This window comes from Lepus europaeus, chromosome 7 (genome assembly GCF_033115175.1).
Source record: "Lepus europaeus isolate LE1 chromosome 7, mLepTim1.pri, whole genome shotgun sequence".
NCBI lineage: Eukaryota > Metazoa > Chordata > Mammalia > Lagomorpha > Leporidae > Lepus > Lepus europaeus.
This window is the reverse complement of record NC_084833.1, coordinates 100,000,980-100,028,029: the sequence shown is the minus strand read 5'-3', so window position 1 is coordinate 100,028,029 and position 27,050 is coordinate 100,000,980. Positions and strand designations below refer to the sequence as shown.

General features: G+C 40.8%; 1 protein-coding gene across 1 annotated transcript; it reads right to left on the bottom strand.

Moving 5' to 3' along the window:
* Window positions 1-288: 288 nt before the first annotated feature.
* Window positions 289-26,773, bottom strand: HOATZ (HOATZ cilia and flagella associated protein). Its single transcript, XM_062197604.1, has 6 exons — window positions 26,548-26,773; window positions 26,009-26,047; window positions 25,438-25,508; window positions 6,636-6,695; window positions 4,811-4,901; window positions 289-356 (listed from the first exon to the last, which is right to left on the bottom strand). Exons 1-6 carry the CDS (start codon window positions 26,771-26,773, stop codon window positions 289-291), a joined length of 555 nt encoding a protein of 184 aa, XP_062053588.1.
* Between the last annotated feature and the right edge of the window lie 277 nt (window positions 26,774-27,050).

The window sequence follows — 27,050 nt, the reverse complement described above, 5'->3', positions numbered from 1 at the left end:
TGGCCCGCCCCCGACGTCCTCCTCCAGCACTGGGCTGGTCGGAGGAGGGGAGCGAGCCTTGTTTGGACCGGCTCCCCGCCCCTCCCCGCCCTTCCCAGAGAGATCCAGCGCCAGCCTTCAGTGAAAACCCAAACCTTCCCTGAAATCGGCTGGAGAGCGCTAACTACAAAACAGCACCACGTCACGCCTGTATTCCCCGGGCTGTAGCCAGGTTCACCCAGCTTTGCGGGTGTGGGCTAAAGAGAGAGGCTGGGCGTGCGGACCTACCTACGCTTCCAGTGCTCAGGGCTACCCCTGGGAAGCAACGGTGGGCTCAAAGAACAGATGCTCAGGCGGGTGCCCACCGGCCAGGAAGACTATGGGGCACAGCGTGGATAGCGTCAAGAGAAAGTGGCTGAGTACGCGTTCCCCTGGCTGCCAGGAGAGCAGCTAACACTGGCTTTCCAGAAGCTAAACATGTGCAGAATGTCAGCAGGGAAATGATTAGTTTTGCAGGGCATGTGTTGGGGCTGGGATTGAAGATCAGGAAGTTCAGCTTTGGACTTGTGGTAGAAGGGAGGCGACCTCCTCCCCATCACCGGGAAAGAATGACCCTGCTTTCCTAAACCAATCCAGCCTTCGGTGTGTGTGCTCACTCTTCCAAACTCCCACAGCCATTGTGTGGGTTTCTTATGGTACACTTGATGTATTCAAATAATGAAGTGAGTCTCCTGAAAACCAAGGCGGGGGCTGGCGCCGTGGCACAGTAGGTTAATCCTCCGCCTGCAGTACCGGTTGGAGTCCCAGCTGCTTTACTTCCGATCCAGCTCTCTGCTATGGCCTGAGAAAGCAGTAGAAGGTGGCCCAAGTCCTTGGGCCCCTGCACCGAGTGGGAGACCTGGAAGACACCCCTGGTTCTTGGCTTCTGATCGGCACAGCTCCGGTCATTGCGGCCAATTGGGGAGTGAACCAGTGGATGGAAGAACTCTCTCTCTCTCTCTCTCTCTCTCTCTCTCTCTCTCTGCCTCTCCCTCTCTTTCTGTGTAACTCTGACTTTCAAATAAATAAATACTGGGGCTAGCGCTGTGGCGCAGTGGGTTAAAGCCCTGGCCTGAAGTGCTGGCATCCCAAATGGGCGTCGGTTCTAGTGCTGGTTGCTCCTCTTCTGATCCAGCTCTCTGCTATGGCCTAGGATAGCAGTAGAAGATGGCCCAAGTCCTTGGGTCCCTGCACCCTCGTGGGAGACCTGGAAGAAGCTTCTGGCTCCTGGCTTCGGATCTGCGCAGCTCCAGCCATTGTGGCCATCTGGGGAGTGAACCAACAAATGGAAGACCCCTCTCTCTGCCTCTCTCTGCCTCTCCTCCCTCTGTGTAACTCTGACTTTCAAATAAATAAAATAAATCTTTAATAAATAAATAAATACTTAAAAAACCCAGGGCACCAGGCGGGAACTGGTATGGCTTAAGGGAGCATTTGATATTTTCCTTCAAATCCTGCTTTTCTTCATTTAGTGTCTGTATGGCCTTTAGCAAGTCCTTTTGCATCTCTATGGTTAGTGTAACTCTTGTTTAACAGTAGTTGCTTAAGCGTTTTCATGAGGGTTTGATAAAGCAAATATACATGTAAGTACACAGATGGACACTTACTGTTCTGTAAAAAGGATTTATTTCTAATATTGCAGTTTAAAGAAGCTGTTGTTTTGGTCCAAATAATTAAATTTTATCCCAAGTTCTTTTAATATCCTGGATCCGGATCAACTTAGGGTATTCAGTCAACCAAGTGTGGTGTCTTGGGATACTGACCCCAGTTCTTCATAGCTCCCTTCACACCCTTTGCGAGTGACTTTGTACTTCTCCGTACTGAAGAGACAGACCATATGTCCCATCCTTTGTCTTTCTGTTTGACCATGTGACGGGCTGACCAACAGAATGAACCACAAGTTTCTGAGCCTAGACCAGAAAAGACCTCACCTATTTTCTTTGTTCTTTTGCTTCTCTGCCATTCTCTGAGTGGAACATACCTCAGACATCCCACTGGCACACGCATCTCCCCAAGAGGACAATACAGAGCAAAGGTGCCTTAGTCAGTGGACAGGCTAGCAGCAAGAACACAGCTGCCCTAGCTGCTGTAGCCTGAAGTAGAGCGGCTAGCCAAGCCTAGATCAGCCAGACCCTCAGCTGACCGTCAGATGTCTGGGCAAAATGAAAAATTATTTTAGAGCCCTTGGTAATGCAGTATTTGCATCAGCCTGTAGAGCCCTTCCCTCCCAAGGGCAAGAAAAGATTTCTCTGTGAGCATGGAACAGAACAAAGGGAAGTAGTTATACGACCTAGAAGTTTAGACTAGCTACTGTGTTGGTATTCACAATAGAGAGATCTATCTGTCTCACAGATACATCAACCTGGCAGGGTACCTTTTATTCTTGATGGTGCTGGGATGAGATTCTGAATTTATATTTCAAAATTTCCCTTTTCTAGGCTTGATTACTTTCCTTTGGTTCCAAACATTTTTCTTTGTGGTAGAAACTTGTAGTTGTCACATAACATACATTCTATATTTTTAGTGATAGATTTTTGAATTTTTAACTAGGCAGATATCTCCTCAAATTCCCCCATCTAGAAACTATTTCCAGCCTCCTTTGCAGCTTTGTATGTCCCTGTGATTAAGTGCTGGCCAACAGGTCACCCACTCCTCTGCTAGCTCTGTAGACGAGAGCAGCATCTGGGGGAGGTCGTGTCCAGGAGTCCTTGGTGGAGGCCCATATTGGAGTGAACGGTAGTCCAAAGTAGCACTGCAAACACTGGAGAAGAGTATATAACCCTAAGAGGATTGCCATTTGGATAATGCAGAAGGGAAAAATCCTTACCCTTCTGTTTTCCTACAAATACCAAAGGGAATGATCCTTGAAAGTGAAGTAGGTTGGTTGGGATTTTGTTGGTGTAAAACTCAGACATGCTTAGCTAGTTATTCACAGAATTAGAATAAATTAATTTCTGACTTTAGACATGTTCCAGACACAGAATAAACCAAATTTTGAAAAATGCTTTTTTTTTTTTTTTTAAAGCAAGAGCAATTTACTTTTTCAGAATTGCTCTTTCATCTCTATTTTCTTACCATCTTTAACAATGCCCTACAAGGTTGGCCGGCACCGCGGCTCAATAGGCTAATCCTCCGCCTGCGGCGCTGGCACCCTGGGTTCTAGTCCCAGTCAGGGCGCCAGATTCTGTCCCGGTTGCTCCTCTTCCAGGCCTGCTCTCTGCTATGGCCCGGGAGTGCAGTGGAGGATGTCCCAGGTGCTTGGGCCCTGCACCCGCATGGGAGACCAGGAGAAGCACCTGGCTCCTGGCTTCGGATCAGCGTGGTGCGCTGGCTGGCCGCGGTGCATCAGCTGTGGTGGCCATTGAGGGGTGAACCAACGGCAAAGGAAGACCTTTCTCTCTGTCTCTCTCACAGTCCACTCTGCCTGTCAAAAAAAAAAAAAAAAAAGTGAGGCATGCAAAGCCTCTCTTTCTTGTTTATCTGATATTTATAATATAGACCAAGTATAGAAATTTCATAATTGCCCTTCAAATAAAAACAAGATACACAGGAGTTTGAAGATGTACAAAATGAGAGATGACTGGGGTGTGGCATCTAACAAGTAAAACAGAGACAAGTAGTCAATAATTGGTAACATTCATAGATGTTTGCATATCTAATTTTTATTTTTTGTCTATTTTAACTTGGCAGTGATCTCAGTGATTCTGATGCAGGAGTAGGTTGTTTCCAAGATGAAGATATAGGCAAGTCAGCCGTTACTATGTGTCAAATTAGTCCAAGGATTTGACTGCTTCTTGGTCCTCCTTGTCTGACTCTGAAATCACTGTCCTGTTGGTAGTAACATGAATCAGTTCCAATATACAGAATTCAGTTATGAACACAACACAGCATGAAAATAACTTTTGAAAATTTCCTCAACAAAAATTTACTATTGTGGATTATGAATATGCATTAGGTTTTACAACCAACTATATGCTTATCTGTAGAAATGGTTGCTAAACTGTAAAGTTTGATCTGAAGGGCAGGGGAGAAGACCTCCTACCTTAAAGATATTTTGCTAACCCAAGCATCAAATCCATGAGATTTCATCATTGGTAATTGATTCCCCAGGATTACCCATTGTGGATTCTCTTTGGATTTCTTTTAAAAGGCAAATTGTCCTCAGGTAGATCATAAATAAATTGCCACTAAAGCCTTTCTGTGAACCCATTTTCCAGTTCTTAGGAAGATCTTGTGATGGAGGGATAGTAAGGTTGCATCTTTTTGTAGGGGAGGTTTGGGCAGAGAGGACAGGATGGAGGGAGAAGAAGAGGCCAAAAGCTAAGTGTTTTACACAATTGCATCTAAAATGTTTACAAAATTTAAAAATGTTTATAAATTAATATATAGTATAAGCACATCACTTTCTAAATTAGCTAATAGTGAGTTATATGATAGTTTTGAACTAAAGTGTTCGTTACAAATATTTTTGGAATTTTAACATGTTGGCAGTGTGTCAGGCAATTTGGGTGACCCAATTCCTCATGGAGCTTATACTATACCTACAGACAAGACAAACATATGTGAAAAATTATATAACTTAAGAGATAGTAAGAATTAAATAATTAGAAAATATGGGCAGAGCAATGCATGATCATTGCCAAAAAACTTGTACAGAAAATAATTATCAGAAGTTCAGAGGAGGATGATGTCACAGTGAGATGGAATAAAATTCAGGGCTTCAGGATGGAGGAGAGAGTTTATGTAAAAAAGGAATTAAGCAATGAAGCATTTAAGTTATTATGAGAATTACCCATTAAGCTGTGAAATCCTATTTTACTCTTAGATAAATCATTATCTCTTGATTGGGTTAGTTTTGCTCCACCCTTGCATGCTAAGTCTGGCTAAAAAAAGCAGGAAATTAAGAAAGGTATTAATTCATCACTGAGAATCTAAAACCATTGCCAGCATGGACTGTTTTAATAACCCTGAGCATGCCACTAGTGTAATCAGAGCTGGGGATCTCTTAGACCTAAAACTAAGTGTGGGTAGGCGAAGGCATAGCCAGGAAGGCATGGTGGTCCCTGATTCTAGTACCTCAGGATGAGAAGGGAGGGAAGAGAATGTGTACAGAGATTCAAGGCTGATTTGCTCTCCAGGTTATGCCAATTTATGCTTGCAAGTTCTACTGATATACAAGTGGGTACACAGGCTTTAATATATATGAGGAGGTTTATTTGACTTAAGAAATCCTAATAGGGGCTGGTGTTGTGGTATATCCTGTTAAGCCACCTCCTGCAACACCAACATTCTGGCTGTTCCACTTCCAATCCAGCTTCCTGCTAATGCACCTAGGAAGACAGCAAGACAGCAAAAGATGGTCCAAGTGCTTGGGCTCCTGCCACCCACATGGGAGACCTGCATGGAGTTCCTGGCTCCTGGCTTCAGCCTGGCTCAGCCTTGACTGTTGTGGACATTTGGGAAATAAACCAGCAAATGGAAGATAAATAATAAATAAGTACATGATTTTTAAAAGAAATCCCCAATAGAGTGAAGTGGGTCTTTAGAAGGTTAAAAGGTAAGAGGCAAAATGAGTAAGAACAAAGAAGTACTTCTCTACATGGCATCTAGAAGAGATGAGACTATGTTGTTTTAAAGATTTATTTTATTTATTTGGAAGACAGAGTTACAGAGAGAGAGATGGAGAGGTCTTCCATCCTCTGGTTCACTCCCAAATGTCCACAACAGTCAAAGCTGAGCCAGGCTGAAGCCTGGAGCCAGGAACTCCATCCAGGTCTGCCACCTCTGTGGCAGGAGCCCAAGCAATTGGACTATCTTTTGCTGTTTTGCTGTCTTCCCAGGTACATTAGCAGGGAGCTGGATTACAAGTGGAGCAGCTGGGACTTGAACCAGTGCCCATATGGGATGCCAGTGTTGCAAGCAGCAGCTCAACCCATTATGCCACAATGTCAGCCCTGAGATGAGACTATTTTTGCTAGAATTAAACTTACTTTGGTTTTTGTACCTTGACCTTCGGTTTATAAGGCAGGGAAATCAGTTCTTTCTAAAAAACAAAACCAAACCAAAATCAAAATGGAAAAATTTTACTTCTGCACTGACATTTACTGAGATAAAAAAAAAAACTGAGATAAAGACATTAGAGTTTATAAAAACTAGCTTCTTAAATCTGGCAACTAGGGGATCAGAATTTTTCAGATTAGAAAACTTGGGTTTCATTTAGAAATGTGTTTATGTAGCCATAAGTGTACAGGGAGCTAGTATTATATTTGTAAGGTTTGTTTCTCTTCATTTAGCATTTATTTTTATGTGATCTAGGCAAGATAATTATAAAGCAAATATTAGCACAGCAGTAGCCTACATTAATAACCTATGGCTTTATAGTATGTAAACAATAAAGCCTACTGACAATAAAACCTCATTTCTTATGTCAGAAGAGCTGCAAATTCTAGATGTATATTCAGGTTAGCAAAACTGCTGAACTATCTGTTATCTGTACTCTACTCCCTTCCAGTATGTAGAAGGCTCTAGATTTAAGGGATCCATCTTTAAAACTTCTGAGAATTTGCCACAGTTCATCTCTCCAGATACTTATTTGAAAACCACTATATCCGTCTCACCGTGATCCTTTCTTCTCTTTGTTTTCGTAAGAGTTGGAGAATCTCATCTCTCTTCTTAGCCTGTGTGAAGGGAAAAAAATTGTGGGTGATTTTTTGACTCAATAAAAAAGGTTTGTGTCTATCGGAAGATGGAATTCTTCATATTTTCTTGTATTTACAGGACTAAATATTTTTTCATGATTTATACTTTTTTCATTTATAACACGACTCAGAAGATGCATTTGGTTTTGGGCCTAAATGTGATTTGTTCTCATCTGATAATAACTTTTTTTTAAAGATTTTATTTACTTATTTGAAAGGTAGAGTTACAGACAGAGAAAGGGAGAGACAGAAAGGTCTTCTATCTGTTAGTTCATTCCCCAAATGGCTGCAACAGTCAGAACTGAGCCAATCTGAAGCCAGGAGCTAGGAGCTGCTTCCGGGTCTCCCATGTGGGTGCAGGGGCCCAAGCATTTGGGCCATCTTCCATTGCTTTCCCAGGCCATTAGTAGTGAGCTGGATTGGAATTGGAGCAGCTGGGACATGAACTGGCACACACATGGGATGCTGGCGCCACAGGCCGAGGCCTAGCCTACCACACCACAGCACTGGCCCCTTACCTTTTATTAAGACCTTATCACACAAACTGCACTTAGCACTTTATAGACATTGTGTCATGAGTTTGATATTACTATTACTCCATTTCACAAATGAGGAAACTGAAGCTTAAATACTTAACAAAAGCAGAACTAAATTTGATTCCAGCTGCATTTGACAATACAGTCAAACTACTGACCAGCACTAAATTGCCACTAAACTATGGCAAGATACAGGAACAGTAAGCTCACAGCATGCCACTGCCTACGTCCAAGTTGAAGAGGGCTTTCCTTAGTTTCTTGCCTATGGGAGCAAACCCTTATTCGGTTATCTCTTCTTTCCCTGTTTTAGATATTGAGATGTGTCATTCTCAGCTAATTATTCTTAAATGCAAAAATGTCATCTTACATTAAAATGTGAGTTAGTGCAGACATAAAGATTTATTAAAATATAGACCATAAAATAGGTAAATATAGATATAATTCTGTTTTTCCATAGAATCCCACTAATTTCAGTTCAGGAGATAGCCACACAGAAAATATCATATTTAAAGTAGGAAAAAATGAAAAACTCAAGAATCTAACAAAACTTGTAGCTTCAAATGACCAAGTCTAATGAAAGAAATTTGGTTTAGATCAAGGCCAGAAGAATTAAGAATTGAGAATAAGGGGCTGGTGTTGTGGTGCATCAGGGTAAGCTGCTGCTTGTGATGGTGGTATCCCATATCAGAGTGTTAATGAGAATCCTAGCTGCTCTGATTCTGATCCAGCTCCCCAGTCATGTGCCTAGGAAAGTGGTAGATGATGGATGGCCCAAGTACTTGGGTTCCTGCCACCCACACAGGAGACCTGGATGGAGTTCCAGGCTCCTGGCTTTGGCCTGATCCATACAGGGCTGTTGTGGCCATTTGAGGAGTGAACCAGTGGATAGAAGATCTCTCTTTCTCTCTCCTCTCTCTCTCTCTCTCCCTCTCTCTCTCTCTCTCTCTCCCTCTCCCTCTCCCTCTCCCTCTCCCTCTCCCTCTCCCTCTCCCTCTTTGCCTCTCCCTTCACACAGCCTTTCAAATAATAAATAAATAAACTTTAAAAAAGAAAGAAGTGAAAATAAGAGATTTTCCATAGCCAGGTAATCTAAATTTACTGAGTACTACCCCATTTTCTTAGAGCTTCTCTAACACAGTACCACAAACTGGGTGGCTTAAGACAACCCTCTTGGGAGACAGCACTGTAGCACAGTGGGTTAAGCTGCTGCTTGCAGTGCTGGCATCCCATATGGACACCAGTTCAAGTCCCAGCTGCTCCACTTTTGATCCAGTTCCTTGCTGATGTGCTTGGGAAAGCAGTGGATGGCTTAAGTACTTGGAACCCTGCATGCACGCTGGACACCCATATGGAGTTCCAGCCTCCTGGCTGCATTCTGGCCCAACCATGGCCATTTGGGGAGTGACTCAACGGATGGAAGATCTCTCTCTCTCTTTCTCTGTCCCTGTCTCTGTAATTCTGCCTTTCAAGTAAATAAAAAAAAATGTTTAAAGACCATGATATGTATTATCCCACAGTACTGGAAGTCAGAAGTCTGAAATGCAGGTGTTGGTAGGGCCATGTTCTGTCTGAAGTTGATAGGGTGTCTTTGCCTCCGTGTAGTTTCTGGTGGTTTGCTGGGAACCTGTGACATTCCTTCACTAGCAGAACTCCAGTTCTGCCCTTGTCACATGGCACGCTTCCTGGCTGTCTCTGTCTTCACTTGGCCATCTCCTTATGAGGCTCCAGACATTGGGATTAGGGGCCCTCCCTACTTCATGACCGCATCCTAACTAATTGCATCAGCAAAGACCCTATTCCCAAATAAAGGTCTGATTCTAAGGTACTGAGGGTTAGGACTTCAATATATCTTTTTGGGGGATTTATTTTAACCCATAATAAGCATCTGTGCTATAATGTTGCTGTGCAAGTGGCCGAAAAAAACACAATTCCTGCATGTAAGTTGTCCATGGATTTTATGGGAAAAAAGCCAAGTAAATTATTTCAAATGCTTTCTGGTGGGGTTAGAATAGGATGCAATGGAAGAACAGAAGGTCAGGGACTCTTAATTCATTCTAGGGGCTGGGGGAGTCAGAGAAGATGTTCCAGAGGAGGTGATGTCCTGCGTGGACCTGAAAGTGGTAGTCACCAGATCATGATGGAGACAGGATAGGGGAGAAAGCTTCTGAAGCCGAGGAAATCAGGTGTGCAGGGCTGCTGTACTGTTAAGTAGTTCCTCAGGGTGATTCTCCAGTCCTGATACCTCAGCTGCAAAAGAAGCTGAAAATTTCAGGCGTGATCCACCAAGACACACGGGAGGACACTCATGGTGGGCAACTGTGGTCAGCAGCCGGGGTGGGGCACACTGCATGCTTGGTTATGCATCATTCTCTTCAAGTCCTAGGGATCTTGCTTTTTCTCAGCCTACAGTTTTTATTTATTTATTGACAGGATGTCGGCCTTTTACTTGAATTTTAGCCATCATATGTCACAGTTCTTAAAAGAAAAAAAAATTCTGGGTACTTGGGAAACTCAAGCTAAATTTTACAGTATCTGTCAATTTATTATAGAGGGTATAAAATAATATCTGTTGATAAAGACGTGGGCTATCTTCATTGTAGGTTTTCAATGTTAGTCTTTTTTTCCATTACATATGTACTCAATTGGGATACATTCCTCCTTTACTGTGATTACATAGCCTTTATACCTTTATTTTGATACTGATCTCATTCTCCCTGCTTTGTTTCTTAGTTGCCACCAGGTCTCTTTCAGAATCTTACTCATCTTTTTATCTTTCCTTAGAGCTTGTTGGTGACTTCCATATGAAACTCAATGAGTTTCTGCTGGATTGAATTGATTGAATCATGATGTTATGAAAGGAATCTTTGTACTCTCTAATGCACAATTATTAGCCTAAGCAACAACAAAAACTTCTAGAAAGGGAAATTCAACAATGAATAAGTTTAGTTCTTAAAATCCCCAGTGAATAAAGCTATATAATTTTCTGTGTAACTACTGACAAGCCATAGGTAAACGCTTCTAATATAAACTTTAAATAGTTAGCTACAAGATTCAAAAAACAGAGTAAAAATATATTCATTTTTCCCTTTAACTTCAGGTCCTCTTTAAAAATTGCAATGGACTTTAGTACATAATTCATTTTATATTATAATATGATATACTAGAAACAAAGATTTCAAATGTGATTTGATTTCTGCTTCCTGGACATGCTTCCTGAGAATGAATAACAAAACTATTGTAAACATCTGAGTCATCTGAACAAAAACGTTGTGGACTATTCTAAGAAATCTCTGCCAGGAAAGCTAAACACAGTTCCCTGGGTAGACAAAATCCTCACAACTCACGCTATTAGTGGAGAAGAGTAATTTACGTGTTTGTCTCATAACAACAAAAGAATCCTTGTTTTTAATCATAGTGTTTTGGTGAGATTCATTAATGGAATTTTATGTTTGCAAGAACTTTTTATCATTTAATTCCTAAAATAACATTAAAACAGGATCAGGATTATTTATAATTCCTTAATACTGGATATTTACTTGTATCTATACATTTTATTTATACTATTCATAAGAGGGAGCTTAAAAACTAATGGAAAATTCACATTGTCATTTATTTTTGTGAACTTTTTGAGGCCCTCTTGTATTCACTGTACTTGTAAAAAATTAATTATGTAATAAAAATTTGCTCCAGAAAATTAGGCCACAATAATACACAAATGTATTGCCTCATAGGTGGCTAGTGAATTTTGGTGTCACTTTGAGAATTAAATTGCTTAATTTTCTCTTTTGAACCTTTGAGAAGCAAACAACTTTGGTGGTTACACAGATTAACAAAGTCAACCACATGTGGGCTTGAGAGCCAGTGATTAATGGTAAGTACCGAGCCCGGTGCTGTGGCTCAGTAGGTTGATCCTCCACCTGCTGTGCCAGCATCCCAAATGGGTGCTGGTTCCTCCTCCTCCTTCTCCACCCCCCCCCCCCACCCTGCCTCCTCTTCCTTCTTCTTCCTCCTCTTCAAGATTTATTTATTTGAAAGTCAGAGTTATATATATAGAGAAGGAAAGGCAGAGAGAGAGAGAGAGAGAGAGAGAGAGAGAGGGGTCTTCCATCTGCTGGTACACTCCCCAATAGGCCGTACGGCCAGAGCTCCGCCGATCCGAAGCCAGGAGCCAGAGCTTTTTCTGAGTCTCCCACATGGGTGCAGGGGCCCAAGGACCCAGACCATCTTCTACTGCTTTCCCAAGCCATAGCAGAGAACTGGATCAGAAGTGGAGCATCCGGGACTTGAACTGGACCCCATATGGGATGCTGGCACTGCAGGCGGCAGCTTTACCCGCTATGCCACAGCGCTGGCCCCTGCTCCTCTTCTGATCCAGCTCTCTGCTATGGCCTGGGAAAGCAGTAGAAGATGGTGCAGACACTTGGGCCCCTGCACCCAAGTGGAAGACTTGAAAGAAACTCGTGGCTCCTGGCCTTTGTGGCCATTTGGGGAGTGGACCTGCCAATGGAAGACCTTTTTCTCTGTTTCCCCCTCTCATGTCTGTGGCTCTCTCAAATAAATAAATAAGATCCTTTTTATAAAATGGTAAGTACTATAAGACCACTGGTTGAACTCTGTAATCAATGCACAATCATTCTTAGGCATTTAAAATTAACAGAAAAGTGATCTCTGTTAAACATAGGAGTGGGAATAAGAGAGGGAGGAGATATATAGGTTGGCACATGCTCACTCGGACTTACCTCCAATGGTGGAACTAGAAATGTGCCAGGGAATTTCAACTCAATCTTACCAAGGAGGCAGGTACCAATGCCAGCACACTTGGTAAAGTGATAAGTATCGAAGAGATTTCACAAATAAGACCAGTGTAAGCAAATAATGAAGGATATAATTAAAAGGGAGAGTATGATCCTGCGGGGGAAGCAGGACACACAGCAGACTCATAGAATGGCAAATGCCCAAAACAGCACTTCTGCCTCAGAATCAACCCTTGGGACATTCGGATCTGGCTAAAAGGTCCATGAGAGTCTCACAGGCATGGAAAGCCATGACACGGTGGCAAAAAACAATCTAAATGAAAGATCCTGGTGAACAAGACCCCAGCAGAAGGAACAGGCCATCAAGGAGAGAGGCGCCTTTCTCTGAAGGGAGGAAGGAACCTCCACTGTGATATGGCCTTGACTAAACAAGTTCAGAGTCGGTGAACTCAAGGGGCTTCCATAGCCTAGACAGCTCATAGCAAGAGTCTCGGGTGATTGCTGACGTCATAAATAAGAGTGCCAATTGTTAAATCAACAATGGGAGTCACTGGGTACATGCTCCCCATGTAGGATCTCTGTCCTTAATGTGTTTTACTATGAAACTTAGAAACATTACTAGTGGAACAATACCCTATACCTTGTGCGGTTGTGTGAGTGCAGCCTGTTGAAATCCTTGCTTAGTATATACTAAGTTGATCTTCAGTATATGAAGGTAATTGAAAATGAAACTCGATAAAGGGCGGGATGGGAGAGGGAGAGGGAGAGGGGAGGGCCACGGGAGGGAGGGAGGTTGGGGGGGAAGCCACAACAATACAAAAGTTGCACTTTGTAAATTCACATTTATGAAATAAAAAATAAAAAATAAAATGGTAAGTACTGTTTTAACTATACCTACTTTCTCTTCTCCAACTGTAATCAGTAATCCGAAGGTTGGAGGTTTGTGATCTTGGGTAAATCAAAGGACCACACCTCTGAGCCTTGGATTGTTCATCTCTAAGGATTGTTGTAAAAATTGGAGATAATATAAAAACTGCTTAATGTAATGTATGACATATGGTGGTCATGTAATAAATGGTAGCTGTTATAACATTATTTATTTATTATTATGAGAGAAGATTTTTATTTTAATGCTTTCAAAATGTTGAAAAGAGTGGTGGAAAAGAGGAAGGATGGATAGTTTGTCTTCTGTGCACAGGCATGGAAGAATTCTGCTGGTTCGACTTCTGATCACTGGATTGGAAAGGAGAAACAGGACGGGTGTCTGAGACACTATTTGCTATTAAATACGTACGGCAAATTTCTCTGTCCACAAGTTCTCTTGTGTGTTGTAAACTTTCTTCAGGTAATCTTCAGTCTATACAAATTCTTAATAAACATTAGACTTTACAAGAAAGGCCTTTTCTTCTCAAGACCTGGCTCTCATGTGAAACTTGCATTTCTTCCTTGGATTAAGATGGAAATTTTTTGAGTTAAAGGTTCACCAGAAATAACATGAGGTAGCACTTATTTCTTGATTAATATTACAATAGCCAAAGAAATTTTCTCTTGACTATCATAGTATGAAAGCTGGCTTGCTGAATTTAATTTAAGAATGTCTTAGAAGAGTATTGAAATGATTCCAAAGTCAGCTCTTTGCTCAGTTACCTGGCAATCATTCAACAGAGAATCAAGAAACTCTTGAAATCAGTAGGGGATAGAAGTGAACCACCATGGCTTCATTTTCAGATGGACCCAAATTTAAACCCTAGTTACTCTATTTTAGCTGAAATTTTAGCTATTTTAGTTAAGAAGTACTGGAGGAAATATATTAATTCAATTAAAAGTTAAAAGAAGTATTCTTTCTTTTTTTAAGATTTATTAAATTTATTTGAAAGTCAGAGTTACACAGAGAAAAGGAGAGGCTGAGAGAGAGAGAGAGAGAGGTCTTCCATCCACTGGTTCACTCCCCAGATGTAACTCTGCCTTTCAAAATAAATTTTTTAATGAAAAAAAAAAAAAAAACCCTTGGTGTTAAATTGGAAATTACATAGAAAAGTAATCAATCTTTTAAAAAAAATATCATGCAGGATCTCTGTCATTAATGTGATGTACGCTGTTATATAATGCTATAACTAGTAATCCAACAGTATTTTTTCACTTTGTGTTGCTATGTGAAGGCAAACTGTTGAAATCTTTATATATACTAAACTGATTTTCTGTATATAAAGAGACTTGAAAATGAATCTTGATGGGAATGGAAGGGGAGAGCGAGTGGGAAAGGGGAGGGTGGCGGGTGGGGGGAAGTTGTGGGGGGGGGAAGCCTTTGTAATTCATAAGCTGTACTTTGGAAATTTATATTCATTAAATAAATAAATTTTTAAAAAAGTGATTAAAAAAAGCAGTTCAGTTAAAAACTGGAAGTAAGAATGAGCTTAAAGATGCTTAAATGGCAGTAAATTGCACTTGAATGGAACAAGATGAGGCAGAGAGAGAGAGAGAGAGAGAGAGAGAGAGAGAGTCTTCTATCTGCTGGTTCACTTCCCTTATTGGCCACAATAGTCAGAACTAAGCTGATCTGAAGCCAAGAGCCAGGAGCTTCTTCCGGGTTTCCCATGTGCACGTAGGGGCCCAAAGACTTGGGCCACCTTCCATTGCTTTCCCAGACCATAGCAGAGAGCTGGATCCGAAGTGGAGCAGCCGGGACTTTAACCAGTGCCCATATGGGATGCCAACACTGCAGGCTGCGTCTTTGCCCACGTGCTATGCCACAGCACAGGCCCCAGTTATGTCTTTTAATTAGGATAGTATACTTGGATGACAATGCCATTGGTAATCTCTTCATCATCCTTTGAGATTTACCACTTTAGTCAAAGCATTTCCATTTAATACTAAAGCTTATTTTGTACCTGATAAAATTCTATTTTTCAGTCATGAGTTGAAGAAAATGAGGGATAGCAAAGAAGAACAGATGCTCACTGGTATCAGGCCTTGTCTGAGTTTCTTACAGGTTATCTCATTTAATCTTTATTGTACAATGAGGTCGGCATTGTTACTACCTCTTTACACACAAAAACGAACACTTTTTCTTAGGGTTTTCTAATTAACTGTTAACTAGAAGGTCCAAGAATTCAAACATATTTCCAGTTCTGTTTGATTTCGTAGCCTACTTTTGCTATACTTCTTCAAACACATATGGAGATTTTGGAGTTCATCTCCCCTCCCACTACACACAAACCACAATGATAACAACAGAATGGTTTCTTCACTTAATTTTCATTTCAAATATAAAGAATTAACTAAGATTAACTATGGTGAAGAAGACAAATACAGTCTCTGATGTCATAGAAAAAAAATTATATTCGAGTAGAAAATGTGTGCTGTGGAAATAAGTATACAGCAGGGGGAGCTAATCCAGCCTGGGGTCAGCCTTGATCAAAGTTAATTCAGGTGTTCAGCTGTATCATGGGCACTTTGTAAAAAGTGGGTATAGAGTAAAGAATAGTTGAATTACAGTGATACTCATCAACTGATGAGTTTTCTATGCTCTTCTTCAGTGTAAGCTAAATATTTATGATAGGATTTTTGATTTTAAGTTCTTATAAAATGGGAATAACATTCCAAATTTAGAAATTAAGTAGAACCAGTAGATTAAAAACATCAGACTTTTATCTTCTTGAGGCTCCAGAATTTAAACATTTTAAAAACTTCTATTTATTTTCATTTTATTTGAAAGGCGGAGAAAGACACAGGCAGAGAGAGATCTTCCATTTGGTGGTTCACTCCCCAAATGCCCACAACAACAAGGGCTGGACCAGACTGAAGCCAGGATCCAAAACTCAATGCAGGTCTCCCATGTGAGTGTTAGGGACCCAAGTCTTTGAGCTATGACCTGCTGTCTCACAGGGTGTGCCTTAGCAGGAAGCTGGGATTGGAAGTGGAGGAGTGGGGACTTGAAGTAAGCATTCTAATATGGCATGTGGGCATCCCAAGCAGTGTATTAAACATTAAGCCAAATGCCTGCCCCAGAATATAATTTTTAATTTTATTCCAATGATTGGCAGTTAAATATCCTATAGGGACACTAGAGAATTTCATTTCTTATTCTACAGAGAATCTTAATCTTCAATAGGTTCCATTTTACATCTGTGTTACAAATGCAATCATGAGGAAGGTGGGAATTATGATTGACTTAAAATAAATCCATCATATGAAATCTTACACTTGGGCTTGATTTCAAAGACCTGTGTGCACCTCTTGCCTTGTCGAGTTTGATAACTATGAATTTACTGCTATTCCCTGTGAAATCTGAAATCTGCTATGTAGATTCTGAAATTAACTGAAATTGCTATGTAGAGTCTATAACTGCCACATAGTAAATTTATATCTACTATAATAAGATACAGAACTGTTGGACTTCAAATAATCTACTATGCACTTTAAAAGATAGGCTGAATAATCAGTGAAAAGGCTTTCTCCATTACTCATACGCAGTTAGAAAGTAGACTCCACTATACTAATCTATGAGAGTGAATGGAAGATGTTATAGGATTATTAATTGGAAACAGGAAGAGTGCTGACTTTTAAGAAAAATATGCAGTTCTAAGCACCTTCCTTTCCATACCTCCTGAAAAATGCTTGGCCCTGGCTCACTTCCCAGTTCTGTTTTATATATATATGTAATTTTCATTTAAAAATAACAGCTTACTTAAATGAGAAAAACATAGCATTCATTCTGTAAGAGGCAAAATGTATTTTTTAAAAAAACTGTCTTGACATTATTTTAAAGGGCACTGTTTTCTTAAAAAGCAGTAAACGAGGTTTGAATTTTAATGTTGAGAAATATGGTCATAAAATGAACATTACATTTTAAAAGTCACTGACGTATATGTATAGTAGGGATACCTCTCTATTACTGAATTGTATCTTGACAATTCAGTCTGCGGTAATTATCAAAACTTGTCGTTTAGAAGACAAAAGTCTATTGAGTTTTTAGGAGTTTCATCATGTTGACAGTTATAGAGATGTGATGAATGGGTGAATGGGACTGACCTCATCTTTCAGATATGTCTTTCCTGTCCAGCCCATAAGGACTTAAGAAGGAGGGGTAGGGGATTCTCCACACAGAGGACTCTCAAACATTATCTCTGGCCCATACTTCTCCTAGCTTCTAACCTATATATTCACAGCTTGACAGCTCTATCTGCTTATCTCAAACTCAGTAAGACTAAACTAAACTTATAACCCTTTCCTGCAAGAAAATTCAACATCTGACCTTCCTCTAATGTTCTTTGTTTCGGAGAATGGCTCCATCCATTCTGTTATGCAAGCCAGAAAATTCAGTTATCTTTAATGCTTTGCTATGCCTTACCTTCCATATCCAATTTTATAACCCAAGTACTAGTTATTTTACTTCTTAAATATCTCTGAAATCTCCTTTTTCCTACCCTACCCACATCATCTTAATCCAAGCTACTGTCATCTCCAGTGATGCAAGGGCTTCCAGTCTGGTTTCCCCATTTCTGCTCTGGCCACTTTCAATCCATTCTCCATATGATAGTCTTCTGATTTTTTTCCAAGAAAATTTGATATTATAATCCACAACAGAAAAACCCTTTAGTGCTTACTGTTCCTGGTGTGGCTTAATCTTCCTCTCACATTACTGCATTGGCCATTCAATTTCTTAAGTGCACTATGCCTTCAGGAGGGTCTTTGTACATGCTGTTTCTGTGACCTGGAATGCCCTTCCAGTGCTCCCTCAGCACTGTATAGACAATATAATTTGCATAAGGATTTTTTCATTTGCCTTTGACAGAAGCAAAGGACAAAGGCAGATTACAATGTGTCATGATTATTCTTTGAGTTACTTGATTCACAGAATGTTTTAGTTACTTCATTTTGCACTCAATAGTTTCATTTAGGGGCCAGGGCTATGACATAGCATATTAAGTCTCTGCCTGTAACTCTGGCATCCCAAATAGGTGTCAGTTTGATTCTTGGTTGCTCCACTTCCAATCCAGCTCCCTGCTAATGTGCCTGGGAGAGCAGCAGAGGAAGGCCCAAGTGCTTGGGCCTCTGAACCCACATGGGAAACCTGGATGAAGCTCCTGGCTCCTGGCTTCAATCTGGCCCAGCACTAGATGCTGTGGCCATTGCGTTACTCAGCAGCTAGAAGCATGCGCTCTCTCTCTCTGTAACTCTGCCTTTCAAATAAAATAAACATTTTTTATAAAAAGTTTCATTTAATTATGTTTTATGAGCAAATAATTAATGTGGGTACATTTCCAATAGTTTATTTAGTACTTATCAAATGTTTTGTTCTTGAGGTGCAATGAATAGAAGACATAGTATACAGATCTTTGGAAAGAAGAAGAGATACATTTATGGTATGACTATCTAACCCTGGGGCTGGGTCTATATGGGGCAAATGAATTCAGCTTTTTAATCTAAAATCTCATTCTTTTCCCACTTAGGTTTCCAGGAACTGTAGATATCACTAAAGAAAATTTATTTATTTATTAAAGATTTATTTACTTCAATAGGCAGAGTTACAGAGAGAGAGGTCTTCCATCTGCTGGTTCACTCCCCAAATGGCCACAATGGCTGGAGCCAGGCCAGGCCAGAGCCAGGAGCTGAGAGCCAGGAGCTAGCTGCTTCTGTATCTGTATCTGGGTACAGGGGCCCAAGCACTTGGGCCATCTTCCACTGCTTTCCCAAGTGCATTAGCAGGGAGCTGGATTGGAAGTGGAGCAGCTGGGACCTGAACTGGCGCCCATATGGGATGCCAGCACCACAACAACATGGGCCCCACTAAAGAAGATTTAGAGGGGAATGTTGTCTGTCAAGGGAAAATGTTTTCCAAGATTAAATAGTTTTTAAAAACAAACTGGCACAACAGGTAATGTAGAAGAGTAAAACACACTTACATGGTCCTTAAATTATCATTTGCGACTAAAATATTTGCTTGTTACTATAAATGCACAATCTGGTTTTATGACTCTTCCACGTGAATTTTTGATGAATTAGGAGCAACAAGAATTTAAATGACTAAGTATCTGTTGTTGGTGAAGAGAAACTCACCTCTTCCTGGTGGTATTTTGTTTATGGGAGTAAAGGAATTTTGTAAATATTACATTAGGGTCAGGTAGCAACTAAAAGCTGGGTTAATACTGTTACTGGGAAAAATTGTCTAGGTCGATTTCCATCATTTAGACACGAAAGAGGGTTTTCTTTTCTCTCGCCAACTCCCTACAGCTTCACTTTGGCTCTGTGTGGCTGACTGAAGGCTCTGAGGAGGACCCCTTTCACAACTTGGAAGTGTATGGGCAATGGACGATCACGCTAAAGGCTTCCTACTTTCATGAGTCAGTGTCTAAAAATACACTTTTGTGAAGCTTCTGAGAGTCCTCTTCTAAGGATAATGTCATCACTGCATGAGTTGTTTTCTGGTTCAAGGAAGTTCTACATAGCAGACTTTGGAGGGAGACTTACTCTATGGGCAGTACTGGTTGTATGGGATGTGTAACAGAACAGATTAAAACCTCATGCCCCAAAAAGAGCCGATCAGAGATATTTTTCTGAAGAGTATATATTTTCCTTGTAAAAAACCTTTATTTCACATTCACTCAAATTAAAGCTTTGATTCCAAATATGTCATCTATATATGCCTTAAAATAGTTCTCTGATCTCTTCTTCCTTCTCCCATGAATTATTTATAATTCTTTTCATAATGAGATAATCAGCTAAAGAGCTTTCTCAAAGGTGGCAAAACTAGAAAGCAAATTAGTTTTATGATTTCAAAGAATTAGCTGACTATTCATTTATTATAATGTTTTCAGATTACTTTAGAACTCTCAAAGGAAGAATAATGGTCCAGTATAGTGCTTTAAGGTTTCCTTTATGGACATAGTAAGCCATTTAAACTTGACAGACTCAATTGTTTTTGATTTCCTGCCATGGATATCCATCACAGAAATAGTGGTTGTGATTAATAGCATTTTGTCCACTAACCCAAAGCATTTATAATGTATACCTGGAAAACATTCCAAAATGGAGAATAACATTAAAGTTTAAAAAAACTGTAACAACTTAAAAATCAATATCCATTGGGTGAACGGGGTTATAAAGACACTTTCAGAAAAAAAATGGAAAATAAATTTTTAGATTCTCAATAATTTTAAGAAGAAAGTGAAGAAATAAAACTTCAACAGAATTTATGGGGAAAAGTTTTCCCATTTTAAGATGAAAAATTATACTTGAAATTTACTTATCAATGTATATGTTTAAAATGTGAAAGGTTATCTTAAGTAGATAATTATAAATATCTTACTAGTTAAAAAGATATCCTCCCCTCAACTTACTTTCCACCATCAGGCTAAAAATTCTAGAATAGTGGTGGCAGAAATGTACAGTACTACAGACTTAGGAAAACAATGGTATTCAAAAACTAATTCTATTTCAATAATTAGAGTGAGTCACATTTCCTCCCATCACATCCAGATCCATGAGATAAAGCAAAACTGAGAAGAGAAGTGATGTGCTAAGAAACTAAATTTTGGTGATATTCTTGCAAAAACAATCAGCCTAAAAAATCTGCCAGAAAGATAGATGTGAATAAGACTAAACAAAATCTAAATTTCACACCATTCATTCACTCATTAATTAGTTCAATTATGCATTCATTTATTCAACCAATAAATATTCATTGATTTTTGATAACCAGAAAGGCATTAGGTTAAGCAAATGAGACATGACCTCTGCCTTTAGAGTGGACATTTGTTGAGTGCAAACTATGGCTAGGTGTTTTACATATTTTTTAATAGAAAGCTTTTATTTAGTAAATATAACTTTCAAAAGTACAACTTTTGGATTATAGTGGTTCTTCCCCCCATACTTGTTCTCCTACCCCCAAACCATCCTACCTCTTACTCCCTCTCCCATCTCATTCTTCATTAAGATTCATTTTTAATTATCTTTATATACAGAAGATCAACTCTATAGTAAAGATTTCAACAGTTTGCACCCACATAGACACACAAAGTATAAGGTACTGTTTGAAGACTATTTTTACAGTTAATTCTCATAGTACAACACATTAAGGACAGAGGTCCTACATGGGGAGCAAATGCACAGTGACTTCTATTGATTTAACAATTGACACTCTTATTTATGACGTCACTGATCTGTGTCATGAGCTGCCAAGGCTACGGAAGCCTCTTGAATCCACCAACTCTGCCATTATTTAGACCAGGCCATAATCAAAGTGGAAGTTCTCTCCTCCCTTCAGAGAAAGGTACCTCCTTCTTTGATGGCCCCTTCTTTCCACCGGGATCTCACTCACAGAGATCTTTCATTTAGCTCATTTTTTGTCACAATGTCTTGGCTTTCCATGCCTGAAATGTTCTCATGGGCTTTTTAGCCTGATCCAAGTGCCTTAAGGGCTGACGTGTTTTACATATCTTACATCAACTCTATGAGATGATTTTTGTCTTATCACTTCTCCTATTGGATTCAAATTGCTGACTCAAAGTCACACAAATGGTAAATGGAAGAGTTAGGCTTCCAAATCCACCATGTTGTCTCCGAAGTCCACAACATTATAGTGCCCACAATATAGCATGAAGCAGAGAGACATACAGTTACTGACACTAAAGACCAGAGACAGCAAGAAATACAGAGAGAAGATACGTCATTGGCCATGCACACAGAAGGGAGCTGTTCATTCTGTTGGTCTCTAGATAACCTCTTGGAAGGCTTCACATCAGCTGAAATTTAAGTTGGTCCTTGAAGGTAGCTGGGTTAATGCATTTTGGGTAGAGACATGAAATTGCATGTTATGTTAGAGAAACCGCTTAGTCCCACAGATGGAAACAGTCTCTCCTTACTCCTGCTGTGTTCATACAACAGCAGTTCTGAATTTTAGAATATTCCTGTTTGTCAGCACACCTGAACAATGCCATGGTCAGAAATCATTGCAATACAATGCGCCTACTATGGAGTCAATTTCATGGGCTGTGGAGTTGGGATGCTGGCCCTTGTATCTACACTCTGTCACTGACTGGTAGTGGGACCTTTGGAAAAGTATTTAAGCTTTGGTCAGACTGTGATAATATCAGGGTCTATTTTAGGAAGTGCTTGTAAACTGCTTAGCTTAGTGTAAAGCACATAATGTGCACTCAATATATTGGTTGTTATATCACAGCATCTCAGGAAATCTATGCGTATTCAATTATTGCAAGAATCTCTTGGCTGTCTTTTTTTTTTTAAAGAGATGTATTTTATTTATTTGAAAGGCAGAGAGAGAGAGAGAGAGAGAAAGTGATCTTACATCTGCTGGTTCACTCCCCAGAAAGCCGCAGTGGCTAGGGCAGGGCCAGCCTGAAGCCAGGAGCTGAGAACTCCATTTGGGTCTTTAATGTGGGTAGCAGGGGCCCAAGTACTTGGACCAGCTTCCACTGCTTTCCCAGGCACATTAGCAGGGTGCTAGATCAGAAGCAAAGCAGTCAGGACTAACCTGCACTCTAATATGGGATGCCAGTGTCGTAGACAGAAGCTTAACCTGCTATGCCACAGCCCTGGCTCCTTGGTTGTCCTTTCATACTGTGGCACTGTTTGAGTAGAACTATACCACACAGTATTGAATTGTCCTATGTGCTCAAATAGCACAGTTTTAGAAATATTCTTTGCTTCACCTGTTGGCTTATTGTTCTGACCTCATCTTCTACTCTCAAGAAATACAGAATCATCTTCTGTACTGCACTGCAAGACTCATTTGGTTTAATGTACAAGTGTGGCAGATAGTGTGCATGTTTCAGTAGAGAAAAAATGTTTTTTACCTATCATCACTTGTGTGTCTTGACCTAAGTGGTTAAGAATCAAATATACGGAGTGTGTGTGGTGGGGGTGGGGCAGGAAGCAAGGGAAGGGGGAGTAATAGAAGAAATCAGGTTATGGTCAGATTGGAAAGGAACTTTAATATGCTGCGGCAAGTTTAGTCTTGATCCTGTAGGAAATGGGGAGCCATGAGAGGAAAGACCAAGGTAGGAGAGCAGCATAATCATAGTTGGATTTAAGGAGGATAACTATTACATCCTAGAGGTTTGCTTTGCGTATTGTCTGACAAACTCTACATCTTGAAAAGCTCAGCACCTTTGGGGAGGTTTCTTGATTCCCTAAGCTTGGTTTTGATGTCTTCCAATGCATCCTCACAGTATTGTGTTCATGTTTCTATCATAGCAATATAATTATTGACTTTAATTGGTTGTCTGTCTCCCTCACCAGATTGTAAAGTCTTTGAGATAAGGGACCACAGCTTATCTTTGCATTCCCACCATCTAGTACAGTGCAGCCAATCTGTAGGGGACTGGTTCAGGACCCCTGTGGATACTGAACTCCATGGATGGTCAAGTCTCTTGTATGAAATGTATTTACATATAACCTACAGACATCCTCCTGCACACTTTAAGTAACCCTGGGTTCTTTATAATGCCTAATATAATGTAAATACTTGTTATACTGTATATTTTAGGGAATGGCATGTTCAATACAGAGACAAATTTTTAAAAATACACTTTTGCTCTGCAATAGGTTTGTTTGTGAGATACAGAAAACTGATTATACTTGCACACAGCAGGTTCTAAATAAATACCTTAGTTTAATTGATAACTGAGTAGAAGGACCTCAGACAAGGAAATTAGTTCTGAGATTATTAATTTAACAGTCCATTTGTATTACATCCACCTGTAACTTGTAACAGATTGTCCTATTGAAAAAAGCTGATAAAGGGCAGCGCCGTGGCTCAACAGGCTAATCCTCTGCCTTGCGGCGCCGGCACACCGGGTTCTAGTCCCTGTCGGGGCACTGGATTCTGTCCGGTTGCCCCTCTTCCAGGCCTGCTCTCTGCTATGGCCCGGGAGTGAAGTGGAGGATGGCCCAAGTGCTTGGGCCCTGCACCCCATAGGAAACCAGGATAAGCACCTGGCTCCTGCCTTCGGATCAGCGCGATGTGCCGGCCACAGCGGCCATTGGAGGGTGAACCAATGGCAAAGGAAGACCTTTCTCTCTCTCTCTCTCACTGTCCACTCTGCCTGTCAAAAATAAAAAAAGAAAAAAGCTGATAAAAACATAATCTTTTTTATCTTTAACTTTTTATTTACAATCCTTCCCTAAAATGAAATAAGATGAAAATTAAATCACAAAGGTACCAAAGACATTGACTTTTAATTCACTGAAATTAGGCTTTTTTCTCTTAGAAAGTCCTGATAGAAATATACAGTACCTGATACCCTAAAAAGAGAATAAAATGCTAGCTAATTATTTCTAATCACTTAATTTGAAGGAATCACCAGCAGTCCACAAGGTAAATTAATGTGATCAGCAAACTCCAAAGTATCATTCTGTAATTTATGTGGAATTCCCGATAAGTCTTCAGAGTTTGCCAATATGTCCAATGATTAAAGATGTTAGGCCAAAACAAATTCTCTATCTTTGCTTTTATATTGCAGGAACAGTTACAGGAATAGAATTTATCCATTAACTAAATGAAATGTTTCTATAAATCACTGTTTTAATTGCTGAGTTAAAGGCTGCGCTGGTATCATGAAAAGTAAAGTAAGGAGGTTGCCGAAAAGAGATGTGCGCTTTGTTGTTTTGACTACAGTGTGTTTAATTCCAGCTGTTGGTCAAAACAGGTCTGGATGACACTCATTCCTCTTTGATCATTTAATTTCGAGCTATTAGGACAACTAATTCTATTTAATTTTCCCTGTTCTGGCAATATTTCTTTTTTTTTTTTTTTTTACATTGTATATGGTTGGTGCCTTATTGGATGGAAAGTGTGTGAATCAATCTTTCTCCATTCCTCCCTGATCCTGCTGTTCTTGTATATCTTGGGACTACAGAGACTGAAAACAGTCAGAGGTAAATGGAATTTTGTAATCCTCAACTAAAAATTTAATGAAGTTATCTCCATTTACCCAAGCTGACACACCGGAAGTAGCACATTTTTATATACAAGTTGTTATAAAAGAATAGTGAGGAGGCTGGTGTTGTGGCATAGTGGGTTAAGCTATTGTCTGCAATGCCGGCATCCCAAATCAGAGCATCAGTTCGATTCCCAGCTGCTCTGCTTATAATCCAGCTCCCTGCTAACGTGCTTAGGAAAGCAGTGGAAGATGGCCCAAGCGTCCGGGACTTTGCCATCCACATGTGAGACCTGGATGGAGTTCCTGGCTCTTGGCTTCAGCCTGGCCCAGACCTGGCTGTTGCAGCCATTTAGGGAGTGAACCAGCAGATGGAAAGCCTTTATCTCTCTGCCTTTCTCTTTCTCTCTGCCCCCCCACCACCATTGCTCTGCCTTTCAAATAAATAAATTTTTTTAAAAAAAGAAAAGAATAAGCAGGATTATTCAGACATTTAATGGAAATCAGATGACTTACTGAAATATCGACCTACCTTTTGGAGATAATTCATTTTCTCCTCAGATTCTTGCATCTTTAGGGCTTCAGCAATGATGTCTGGATTCTCTAGAGGGCAATAAGGCCAAACTCAATCTTCAGCAATTTTGTAAAGATTTTACAATATCAGTGACATAAAAATGGATAATGGTTCAAAGATCATGTATAGAACAGAAAAGCAAACACAAATACATACTGCATGTTGAGGCTTTACATAAACCAAATTCATAAATAATTAGAGACTGAATTAATTAGCTGTGGCTCCAGGAAACTTCTAATCTCTTTAGAGGATGAGTAAGCCCGATAAGAAAAGATCTCTAAGGAGGACTTATCTGTAGGACCAGAGACTCCAATTTCCAGATTCCTCTTTAACCAGCTACGGGAGTGTAGACGTTTGTCCTCTGCATGTAGATACTGTGTGTGCAGAGGTTTGGGACCCTGAGGCAGGAACTTGGGTGTGCAATTCAGAAAGTTATGTCAAAGGTAAAGTTGTACCTATGTACTTACTACCTGTTCTCTGAAGAATACAAGAGTCAGGATGTGGAACAGGCACAAAACTTGGTACTTACTGTTCCTCTCAAGGGGAGAAGGCTGGGAGTGACTTTTCTCTAAACAAGACAAAAGAGAAGTGAAGAAATTATCAGAACAGACCACAGCATTGCAGGTATTTGAATTTTCTATACCTGCAAACGTTGCACAGTAACTGTTTCCGTACCCCAGGCCTCAGCAAGCACTTACAATTCAAGGAGCTTGATTCCTAACTGGAGTTCGCCTTCAAAGTTCTCTAAGGCTTTCCACTTCGAACTCATGAACACTACTGTCCCTAATCTCCTTTTAGCCAACATATAGCATTTCCTGAGAATATTCTATGCTGAGACTCATACCATTTCCAAGTAGATGCTCGCTACTTTAAGCCGGAACAAAGATATCAGGGATCGTGTTGATGGTGGGGGCCGGAGAGGACTGCTGTTGCGTATTTGTATATACCCTTCAGACATTTGCAGTGAGAGATTCTCATTTGCGCGGTTCCTCGGGCAGGCTCTGCGCGAAGGGAATCTGGTATCCTCTCGGACGCTCACGGTGGACGGGAGGCAGCTACTTCACTCACCGTGCGCGACTCTCTGGGAGGCCCGCGCCACCGGCAGACGCTGACTGCTACCCTGGCGCAGCACCAGCTGGGATTCACTCGGGGGATACAGGGAAGCCCGGAGCCAGAACTGCTTAGCCAAGCTGGCATCCAGTTCCGAAGAGCCGGCGAACACCAGTAATCCCGGAGGGCAGATTTCCGGGGACTCCTTTCGACCGCTGCGACCCTCGCGGGCTCCCGTTTCCATGGCAACTGAGGACGCTTCTTCGGGCTCCTTCACCCCACCCCCAACCCCGCCCCCTGGGAAAACCGCCAAGTTCGTAACAGCCGCTGCCGGAAGCCTTCAGTTGGCTGCGCAGGTGTGGGTGGCAGGCCCGCGCGCAGTTGCGGGGCTATCGAAGGCCACTTCTGGGGTGATCGCAGCCCTCGGGACCAGTCCGCGCCTTGGATCGAGATGAGGAGTCAAAACATCAACGTTGGGCCGTGTCCTGTCCTGTCGGAGTCAGTGGGGAAGCACTTTAGCC

Excerpts from the sequence above, each read along its gene's own strand:
- HOATZ (XM_062197604.1), bottom strand. The coding sequence starts at position 26,773 with ATGGAAACGGGAGCCCGCGAGGGTCGCAGCGGTCGAAAGGAGTCCCCG. Across the intron at positions 26,048-26,547 it reads CTCCCAGAGAGTCGCGCACG|AGAAAAGTCACTCCCAGCCT; the intron begins GTGAGTGAAGTA and ends TGTCTTGTTTAG. Across the intron at positions 357-4,810 it reads AGGATTTCACAGCTTAATGG|TCTTCCTGGCCGGTGGGCAC; the intron begins GTAATTCTCATA and ends TGTGCCCCATAG.